This window comes from Glycine soja, chromosome 13 (assembly GCF_004193775.1).
Source record: "Glycine soja cultivar W05 chromosome 13, ASM419377v2, whole genome shotgun sequence".
NCBI lineage: Eukaryota > Viridiplantae > Streptophyta > Magnoliopsida > Fabales > Fabaceae > Glycine > Glycine soja.
In genome coordinates this window covers 18999738-19011837 of record NC_041014.1, presented here as the reverse complement: position 1 = coordinate 19011837, position 12100 = coordinate 18999738, and the positions used below count along the sequence as shown (strand labels likewise).

Below are 12100 nucleotides of genomic sequence, written 5' to 3'. Positions count from 1 at the left end.
ATATACTTTCGTTGATCTAAGCTTCAACTATCTTTAAAAATATTATATTTAAGTTGAATAAAACTATTATAAATAATAAAATTCTCTTCCTTCGAATATATACTCAAAACTTAAATTAGAGACTTCGGGAAAACTAATCTCATGTCACATGAATGTAAATAAAAAGTTATATGCGATATCAGCATTCAGCAATCATTTGATCTTTAAATACAAAAGGTGTTAATAAAAATAATTGTGTTAATAAAAGATTAACTCTTGTTCCGACTTCCGACGCTTTCTGAACTCAACCATGCCTATAATTATAAATCTCCCACTAAAGAATTGTACGACACAGCTAAGTCAGTATCAGTAGTACTACACTTTTTCTCTTTCTCGTGATGGACATGCTCATCATGGACGACCCTGATTTCCTCGACTTCTCCGATCACAGCATCACAACCACCCTTTCCTCCCACGAAGACTGCAACAAGAACAACAACAACCTCTGGTCCCCTCTTATCGACTGGGAATCCCTCAACGCATGCGAAAATGACTTCCAAACCCTAATTGACTCCGTCATGATCGACAACAACGACGACGTTTTGACCCCAGAAGAATCAGATCAAAGCGCCGCCGAAGAATCAGAATCAGACTCCACCGGCGGCGACGAGAGGGGCCTCCGCCTGCTGCACCTCCTCATGGCGGCGGCGGAGGCCCTCAGCTCCGGCACAGAGAGCCACGACCTGGCTCGAGCGATATTGGTTCGGCTCAACGAGTTGGTGTCCCCCACCCAGGGCACCAACATCGAACGTCTCGCGGCGCACTTTAGCCACGCCCTCCATTCCCTGCTAAACGGCACCGCAAGTGCGCACACACCCCCCATCGACACCCTCACCGCGTTCCAACTCCTCCAAGACATGTCCCCATACATCAAGTTCGCACACTTCACCGCAAACCAAGCCATCTTAGAAGCCGTGGCCCATGAAAAAAGAGTCCACATAATCGACTATGACATAACCGAAGGGGCCCAATGGGCCTCATTAATTCAAGCTCTTTCCTCAGCAGGCCCACCAGGCCCACACCTCCGCATCACCGCATTGTCCAGAGGCGGCGGTGGAGGAGGAAATTCCTCCTCTGCCTCTGGACAGAGATCTATAGCCTCCGTCCAAGAAACTGGAAGGAGGCTAACGGCCTTCGCGGCCTCTGTGGGGCAACCCTTCTCCTTTCACCACTCTCGGCTGGACCCCGACGAAACGTTTCGCCCTTCTAATCTAAAGCTGGTTCGGGGAGAAGCTTTGGTGTTCAACTGCATGCTGCATTTGCCGCACCTCAACTTCCGAGCCTCAGGTTCGGTTGGTTCGTTTTTAAGAGGCGCGAAAGAGTTGAACTCGAGGCTGGTGGTGCTTGTGGAGGAGGAAATGGGCTGTGTTGCTGCGGATTCGGGCTTTGTGGGCTTTTTTATGGACTCGCTGCACCACTATTCGGCGGTGTTCGACTCGCTTGAGGTTGGGTTTCCCATGCAGACATGGGCCCGAGCTTTGGTGGAGAAAGTGTTTTTGGGCCCGAGAATAACGGGCTCGGTGGCCCGGATGTATGGGAGTGGTACTGAGGAGGAGAAAGTGTCGTGGGGGGAGTGGTTGGGTGCGGCGGGTTTCAGGGGAGTTCCCCTGAGCTTCGCTAATCATTGCCAAGCGAACCTTTTGTTGGGTTTGTTTAACGATGGATATAGGGTGGAGGAGTTGGAGAATAATAGGTTGGTGTTGGGTTGGAAATCACGGCGTTTGCTTTCGGCTTCTGTTTGGAGTTCTAACTCTTGATTATTCAGTCATTGTGCGACTTTTCTTTTTGTTTGTGTCTTCAATTCTGAAAATAAAAGGGGTATTGTTGTCGAGCAGGACAGAACTCCTGCAACTATGTTTTCTTTTTAAAAAAAATTGTCATGTTTGACTATTTGCATTATGGGTTGACATGAAATGGAGTGTCTTTCATTAAAATTTGAAACTTAAACTAAAGCTGAAATTTAGACTTTTGAATCACTGGTGGTTTTACTTCTTCATTTCTGTGTTTACCTAGAAAATTGTTTGAAAGATTTTATCAGAATTTAGGGAAATAATTTATAAATCTTATAGTTTTATATTCTTAAAATTTATCTTATAAATTTTCACATGATAATAGTCATTAAATTATAATTATATAATAATCATTTATTAAGCGGATGTTTAATTAAATTATTTATCAAAACAAAATATATTTATTTACCTACCAAAAAATACTATACTAGTATATTATGTTGCATCAATGTCCAATGATGATCATCAAACGAAAAATAAAAAGACAATCATGGCCTTCAAAAGTTATTCAATAGCCTTGCATCCAGCTTCACCTCGAATTATAAAAAAAATTACGAAAGATAGTACAGTTATTATTTGATGGTAGATGCGTATTAAAATTATGTTTGTAAGCTTTTTATATAACGGACTAAATTACTTTTTATGTAGTTGAAATATTCTAATCTTATTTTTAAAACAGTCAGTGATCTTTATTTGGGGAATTTAGTTGCAGTTTGTTTTCATTTTAATCTTGATTTTTTTTATATATATACCATTATTTTTTATATTTAGTATATTATTTGTTTATTGGTAGAAATCAAACTCAAGTACCAAAAAATATACAATAATTTACTCACATTGTCTAATCAATGCTAAATTAGATTTCATTGGTGTATTTTTTTGTTATTACCAGTGTGCAAACAATGCATTACGTGTCTGAACTTAGAAATTACTTATATGTGTAATTGAATACAACCTATTTTAAAAGATATAATTGTTATTGAAAGTTAAAATAAAATGTTGTAGTAATTTATAAAAATTAAGGATAAAAATGTTTAGATGAAAGATAACACAAAATGTGGTAGTTATTCGCTTTATAATAATTATAGATTATTATTTCTTTTTGGACTATCAAAAGATTAAGATTATGAAAAAAGAGCGGAGAAAGTCTCTTTTGCAAACAAAATGAGAGATAGTGAAAGTTTCTACCGTCCCATAAAATTTTATTCACAAAGGTGGGTTGACATCAAAAATTTTATTCATAAAAGTGTGGCGATTTGCAAACAAAGGAAACATATACATTTTTTTTTTCAAAATTACCCTCTTCTCGTAAAAATGCACATGAGAGAGGTATTTTTTTTTAAAAAAATTCTAATATGTTGCATCCATATTCTATTATGGTTGCAAAATCACTACTGCCATATTCGAATATGCTTCCTTCCATATTCAAATACGCATGAAAAATCACTACTATCATACCTAAATAGAATGAGTGTGGAGATTCGAATATGTTGAAATTTACAGGATATTTTGTGCACTTATTTTTTTTTTACTCATGCAATGACAAATAGGCCAACACATAAATAGAATTGGAATTTTACAAATGTTATATTTATATTTTATTTTATTACCCATTACATTAACTTCTTTCGTCTTGATTTATATCTTTGGTTACTACCAAATAATCACTCTTTTTTTTTCTTTCATCATAAACAAACACAGCCTAAAAGGCCAATCAAATTTGTCCCAATTAGGTTGGTGTTGAATTCTACTTAATACCAATCATATTTATTCAATAAGTACTCACAAAAAATATCTATAATGGATATGATAGATACTGGTTCAATGGAAATGGATCTGGGTCTAGATAATTATCCACAAAATTTACAGAATAGGATATGATAAAATAATCAAAATTTGTTAGACCTCTATGTAAAATATTAAATTGATTGAGTTAGGTATGATAAACTAACATAAATACTAATTTAGTGTAACGGAAAAACTTTAACGAACCAAAATGAAGGTTTTTAAAAAATAAGAAATCAAACTGAAAACTAAGTTGTAGATATAAAATAAAGAATAACAAATTGCCAGTTGAGTCTTGAAATGGATGGATATCTCACAATATAACAAATCACACTTCAAATCATTATACCTATCTTTTTCTTTGATCCCATCACTATCATGTTATCTTTCTTCCCTTTTATTTTTCTCTTTTTTCCTAAATATATAAACATCTTTATTTAAAGTTAAAAAGGTACAAATTAAAAATATTATTAATTAAATATGAATTGAGAAGATATTCAATATTTAAATTTATTTTTAATAAGAAAATTATATATGCTCACAATGATCAAAATACAGCTAATAGTAATTGTACCCATCTCAATCATATATTGACTAAGTTATAATTTTCTTTTAGCCTTTTTGTGTTCTCGCGCTTGAGGATAAGGGGTTGTATACCCCTCAAGTTATATGCCGATTGAGTTATATTTTTCTTTTAGTTTCTTTGTGCTATCGCGCTTGAGGCTAATTGGTTGCGTACCTCTTCCGATCATATATCGACCAAGTTGTGTTTTGATCTTGAATGTTAGGTCATTGATCAAGTCCATGTCCAAATGCCGATTGATCTCATTAGGGTCACAAGAATTAAACACTTTGCCTTTATCCCAAATTAAGCCACATCAATGTTACTGATGTAACCCTAGGATGCACACAGATGATCTTACTATAATGGTTGTGTTGATTACGAAAAAACCATTCTTGGAATATTGCGATTCAATTAAATGAGATCGAAGATATATAATCTAACACTTGACCTAGACGCCAAATAAATTACACTTTCATACTTGAATGCTTGTGGCTATGTCTCCTATCTTTTAGGCATGATCTAGCTAAAGGAAAGTAACTTTGTGCATCTAGATAATTTTTTGGGATTCTGAATTCAATTTTAAATTCAGTAAAATATTTTGAAAAGAAAAAACAATTATTGGCTTTTTCATTAGATAAAATTGATTCTCTCTCTATATATGTAGGATCCATCTATTTATATTTTTAAAATAATGTTACTTTATTATTTTAAAAAAATCATTTTTCTTAATTCTCTTTTAAAATAATCCAAACACAAATCAACATTTTTAAAATTATTTTTTTCAAAACTATTTAAATCAAAAAATTAATTTAGGGTTAAACATAAATGGGAATTCATGTAACTAGTTTGATCATATAAGTTTTATGAATCTTATATCATTCTACAAATCAAACAATTACGAGTAGATGATCACTGACACATAATTAATTATCAATCAGAATGATCAATTTCAAAGTAAAAATTAAAATGGTAGAACAATACAATTAATTGAATAACATCGAAAAACTTAATTAAAATTCAGAATCATATATAATACATGAGTGAAGCTACATCATAATTTGAACCCTAAGGATTTACCCAACCATGATCATAATGCAACCAAACAATATATGAAATAACACCAAGAAGGAAGGAGATCCAAAATCCTTATAGATTATGACCCAAGCACAATCCTAAGGTAAAAAAACTTGTTGTTGTTTGAAAATGAGTAAAAAATACCCTAAAACATCTCCTATTTTCTATTTATACTAAAGACAATTAAAACAATTAATACTCTAATAGCAACCTCACACGAATCTAATGGAAACTGCAGTTATTTATATTTTTTTTTATCAAATTAATTAACTTAATGTTTTAAAGGCAAAAAGATCCTATACAATTTGAAAAACAACCCTACAGAATCTGAATCTTACAATAATATGACCATATACAGCAGTGCAAATCTCTTAAGAATATACAATTAACATCAATTAACTCCTCCGTAAGAAGCATCTTACTGTCCTTACACTAACATTATAACAAAAATAAAAAACTAACATTGATTGATTAATCTCTTAAAAAAGCATTGATTGATTAAAAAAAACACAGCGTATATACAGTATATATACTGCAGAAAGAGCTAGACTCAATCATTCCAACAAGCACAAACCAGATGGGTACTAGTGTACATAGAATAGTGTATTAGCTTAGATGAGTTTTTCATTCTTCCATCACTTCTTCTAAACTAAAATACCAAAAAGCTTCTTCCTTAATTAGTCCCATATATGATCCCCTCGGCATGTGACACGTGGTCTTTACAGGCTTTATTAAATAGTACCTACCTCACAAGTGACAATTGCCAAGGATGGTTTTCTTTCTCTTTTATTATTATTGTTATCACTGTTATTATAATTATGTTTTTGGTTCTATTAATTAAAAAATTGAAGCATTAATTAATGTATATGTAAGCTAGCTAGATTTATAAATAATTAGAAATTAGAAACAAGGGACTGTACATTACACTAGTAGAGGGGAGGGGAATTGTTTTGGGGCGTTTGGTAGGTGACATATTCCTCTCTTACATGTGTCAACTATGTGTGTATATATATATATATATATATATATAAAACAGCGGCCACACCCTATTGGAAAAAGATTCGTGAGAATGTTCCCGTACAACGCACTGTTTAGGGTTTGGATTCGAAATTAAGAGAAAATTAAATTATGGGACTAGAATATACCTAAGTATAAATCTTATTTTATTTCTTCAAATGGGATCAGAAGCAACACTTTTTGTTTTATCTGTTGTAAATCAACCAGCTGAACGATCGTCGGCACCCACGATAAGCTCAGAAATGACACGTGTAACTAACATTCTACTTACAAATTTTGCTACTATATAAGACAAAACAGCTCAATTAATCATAGCCATAAAGCTATATGGCTTACGTTAAGTTGATATATAAGTATTGTTACAAGGCTCCATGATATATATGGCTTACGTACCAAATATATAAATCATTTTAGAATTTTTTTTTATTTTTTGGTTTTTAGCAATTGCCCACACAATTTTGCATGTCGTAGTAACGTAAAAAAATGATAATTAAAAAAAGGTGTTTTAAGATTGAAATATTTGACAGTATACATAATTTTCTTTTTCGGAATCATAATTAACTTTCATCATATATAATCAATCATTACAAATAATTGAATCAACATCATGAATGTACCGACTTAATTTTTACATTTTCTTTTTGGTGTTACTCCGAGGGTTTGCGATCATTTTGTAAAAATATTTCTTAGATATTGTGGGATATTACGAATTGATAATATTCGTTTTAACAAAAATGGCTTGATAATAGTAGATTTATATGAGAGACAAAATAAGTTGATGCTCATTCATTTATTTTGAATTGAATTATTACACTTTATTGGGTTGATGTGTAAGTATAGATCTAGAGTTGGAAGTCTATATATATATATATTTAATTTAGTTCCCTTCCACTTCTAACTACGAGAGCTTTATCTATTGAGAGACATTATGATGTAGAAAATTGGGGGGATGACATGGGAATCACTCAATTCAATAATGATTTAAGAAATACACAACTTGCTTTGATATATTTGGTGTTACATGATTATTTATGCCATCTTAATTTATTAGAGCCGCTATATGTGATTTTAGAGCCCAATAGGTTTCAACATTGAATGATGATTTGTAAGAAAAAAAAAGTATGATGATGTGATTTTAGTTTAAATAGATATTTTTTCTTAAATATATTATTGGTTCCCACAATTTAATACTTTTTTTTATTTTCGTCTCAGTAAAAAAAAAATAGTCTTTGTAAAATGTAATTTTTTATTATTTTTCTTTCTTAAAGTGTTTTAGATTTTTTTTTTCATTTTTCAAGACGCTATTTAAAGTATTTTAAGGATAAAAACAAAATAAATATATTTTGTAGGGATTAAAACAAGATTTTTTTCTAGGGATGAAGATGAAAAAAAATTAATTATAGGTATAAAAAAATACATTTAAGCCATTTTTTCCTCTTGTTTCAATATGTTTGTTCTTATGTTAATATTTATTGTCAATTTGGCCCCTCTTCAATATGAGTTTAACTTGTGCTCCATTATTTTAAAAATTATTTAATTAGTCAACTTTCTTAAGTATAATTAGTCAACTTTAGTCCTTATTATTAACTGATTTGTTTTTTCTTAACCGATAATATAATAAATGAAAAGTCACATCATTAATACTGCATACTATAACATTATATATGGTTAATTTCAAATACAATATAAAATTGTTCAATATTAGTTTATTGAATAAATGGAGATGAAACCTCTCGAATGATCCAGCTATTATGTCCAAATTAATTTTATTTAAATATGGTATTTAATTTTGCAAGATTGCTCCAAATGATTTAAATAGGAACAAGGATTCAATTTGGTACAGAGATATTTTCTTGGTTAAAAACACGACTTATGTGCCTCTTATGTGGTTGTCATGTCATTTCTAGAAGAGTAAAAATAAGTAGATATCAATAAGGTTAGTCCAATTAATAAAGAGTGAGTTTATATTTAAAAATAATATGAGTTTGATTTTCATTGTCAATGTTATAATCTTGTTGATGTGTAATCTCTAAGTGCTGTTTGAAGCTTTGGTGAGAATTAGAATCCAACTCACCTAATTTTTTTCCATTATTAAAAAATGGTGAGTAGATTTTATTTTGGCATGACCTTTGGAGAAGGAAGTAATTATTGCTGAAATGAGTGAATATAAATTTTGTTAGATTATTAATATGATAGAGTAATTAGTTACAAGTTGTTACAATTTAAATTCAAATTATAAATAATTTTGAATTTTTTTATTCATTTGGACTCTATATATATCTCTTGTACACTCACAATTAGTTGTAAAAAAAAATCTTAATTATTCCATCCTTTCAATATGGTAACCATAGAGCCACGATGATAGATAACTATCCAATGAGGAAGAATTTGACTTGGGTGGGGGACCTCAGGCCTAGGATTGTTAGTAGGAGTATAAATATATTCCTTAAATACTTTGTTGACCTTTTTTTTTATGAAATTTTCGATTACACATAGTTAAGAAAGTGTCTCTCTTGGTTCTTGCGTGAAGCCTTAGATTCTTATCAAATAATTTTATTCTTTGTGGCAAATCATCTTCAACTTATCTACCAGAGTTTCAATTCTTGAAATCAAGTGTCATTTGTCCTTTGTGTTTTCTTTTTCTTGTGTGTTTCCTCCTTTATTTGTTATTTTCCTTTTGTTTAACTCTATATTATTATTTCATCTTCCTTGTTTTATTTCTTTGAGTCTATCTTTCTTTTATGAACTCTATATAGTATCAATATCTTTTATGAACTCTCTCTCTCTCTCTCTCTCTCTCTCTCTCTCTCTATATATATATATATATATATATATATATATATAAATAAAAAATTTGTGCACAAAAAGAAAAGAAAGAAGTAAAAAAAATAAAAAAGTCTAGTTTTCAAAATTTGAAGCCAAATTTGAATTTTGTGCCAAAAAAAAAGTGCAAAGATAAAAATGGAAGCAAAAACAAAAATTTTGCACTCAAAGTCCTTCTAGTTTTCACATACCTATATTTCAAAAAAGAGTTGTGTCTTGTTGGTTATTTTCATCTAGTATAGTTCAATTCTTGGATAATTCTTTTTCTTGATTTTGGTGTCTTCTAGTTTGTTGTCTTCCTTGACATTCCTTTTGAGTATTTCTTTCGTTATTTTTTTGCTTGTCTTTAAATTCCTTAGTTTTGTCTTAGAGTATTTATATTCTTGGCTTCTAGAGTTAAGTTTTGATTTGTGATATATTTCACATTGAATACTTCTTGATTTTGAGTTTGAAGGTTCTACTTAAGATTTGAAGAGAAGCAAGAGTGGTAAAAGGCAATAGTGCATATTATAAAAGAAAAAGCCTTGAAAGAGTGATACACGAGTGAACTTGAGTGAAACACTAAGTTCAGTGGTGCGGTTGTATTCTATTTATTATTTATGTACTAAACATCTGATGTAACATAAATATATATATATATATATATATATATATATATATATATATATATATATATAGTGGGAGAATTAAGATTACAAGGATTCATTAATTAGTTACTTTAACAGTCGTTACAAGGGTTCATATGCTAATCAGCTTGTGTCATTTGTATCAAGTGGCTTAATCCATTCAGAAACTGTACAGGTTACAGTTGATGCTGAAGAGACTAATAGGAATGGTGTCAGCAGCTCTGCTAATATAGGTTTATTTGAAGAACACACTACTGGTTTTGGTTAAAGGCAGATGTGTATAGGCTGCAAAGCCATTGCAATGCCATGCAGGCACAAATGGAGACAATGGTGGTGGAAAAGAAGAAAGGCTTCTTCAAGTGGAAGAAGTAAATATTTGGCAAGAGTAAGCATGACAAAATGGAACAAGAGCTTGAAGGAAATGGAATGTACACACCTGTGGACCTTAAAACTAGATTGGTCAATGCTAAAGGTACTAGTAAGAATAATACTCACAAGTGGAGAAAATCAAAGTCATGAAAACCACAACCACCAAAACTTAGTTTCTTATGTTCAGCAAATTAATATACTATGTATAGCTTCTTCTATTGAGAAAGGGGTGGATATGTGTCAAGTTTTAAGAGATTGTGTTTGTGATTACATTTTGGCCACTGAATAACTTTATTCTTTAGCAATAAATTTTAAAAGATTGGCATTAGGGACTAATTTGGTAGGAAACCATATATCACGTTCAGGATCACAACCATTAGGGACTAATTTCACATTTTATTCACAAAATTCAAAGTCAGCAACTGCCAGTGGGTGATATTTTTGGCTAAGCTCCTTAATTAAATGTGCATTTCTTTCACTAATCATCACTCACACCACCAAAACCAATTTCAAGGACCAATTTTCTTGATGGAATACACATTTATAGACCAAATCAGCAATTAAACAATTTTCCATCTAATTTAATTTCATGATGCAAGCAGGTGGAATTAAGCATTTTCCTTCACTCGAAGAAAAGTCCAGTGACTAATCCAATGACTAATTAAGAGAAAAATACAATGACTAATTATACAATGAAGACATGAATCTTACCTCGAACCCAACAACGACAATGGTAGCGACACTGGCAGTCAAACACACCTCAGCTCACCACGACACTAGCAGTAGAAACCAAAAAACCAACAGGAATCAAAAGCAGACAAATCCAGTGACTAATTAAGAGTTTCCAGTGAACAAATAAAGGCATCCAGTGGCTAATTATACAATGAAGACTCGAACTTACCTCGAACCCAACAACGACAATGGCAGTGACACTAGCAGTCAAATGTACCTCAAGTCACCACGACACTGGCAGCAAAAACCAAAAAACTAACAAAAAGAAAAATAAATAAAATCCAGTGACTAATTAAGAGTTTCCCGTGAATAAACCTATCCAGTGACTAATTAAGAGAAAAATACACTGACTATTAGACAAGGAAGACATCAATCTTACCTCGAACCCAACAGTGACACTGGCGGTGAAACGTACCTCAGGTCACCACGACACTGGCAGCAGAAACCAAAAAACCTACTTGGGTTAACCACAGGTTCTCGAAACAGACATAGGTACACGAAACGTACCTAGGTAAGTTGCAGATGAACAACCAAAAGGCGAGATGTCACAGTCTTCAGCGCAATGGAGAAGAACAAGCTTCGATGGAGAACAACCTTAGGATGCAGAGGTTACACGCATGGAGAAGAAAAAAATGAAAGCAAAATAGGTCGCGTCTAATATAATTTAAATTGTAAGTTCAACATCGGTTTTCAATAAATAAAAAAACCGATGTCAACAAATTGATGTTAACGTTAACATCGGTTTTATTCAAGAAACCGATGTTAATTGATCATACGTTAACATCGATTTTTCCAGAACCGATGTTAAATTCACTTCGTTAACATCGGTTTTCTTCAAACCCGATGTTAATGTATACACATTATTTACAATTATGCCACCGCGTTTATCTTAACATCGATTTTTTAAAAAACCGATGTTAATAAAGTCTCATTATTTACCATTTTGCCACCACTTTTTTGTTAACATTGGTTTTTGATAAAAACCGATGTTATATGTAGATTTTGTAGTAGTGACTAAGATTACTAAGGTTACTTCTAGGATTTTCTAAAAATAAAGCATAATCAGAAAAATTGAAAAACCATCCACAAAATATGCGATACAGAAACATTAATATTATGCAATAAAAAACTCCACTAACTTTATATTCATCTAAATTCTTAACAAGAATGCCTTATGTTATAGAACAAAACATACACAAAAGAAATTCTTATTTTAGAAGTTGTAATGGTTAGTAAGAAAATGTGAAACTGGCCTTTTGTCATTTCATAAAGGAGACTTC

At 31.8% G+C, this 12100-nt stretch overlaps 1 protein-coding gene across 1 annotated transcript; it reads left to right on the top strand.

Annotated features, from left to right (window-relative positions):
- The first annotated feature begins 249 nt into the window (after positions 1-249).
- LOC114381275 (nodulation-signaling pathway 2 protein-like) lies at positions 250-1991 on the top strand. The gene has a single exon (XM_028340497.1). It carries the CDS (start codon positions 378-380, stop codon positions 1794-1796), a length of 1419 nt encoding a protein of 472 aa, XP_028196298.1. The 5' UTR covers positions 250-377; the 3' UTR covers positions 1797-1991.
- The last annotated feature ends 10109 nt before the right edge of the window (positions 1992-12100 follow it).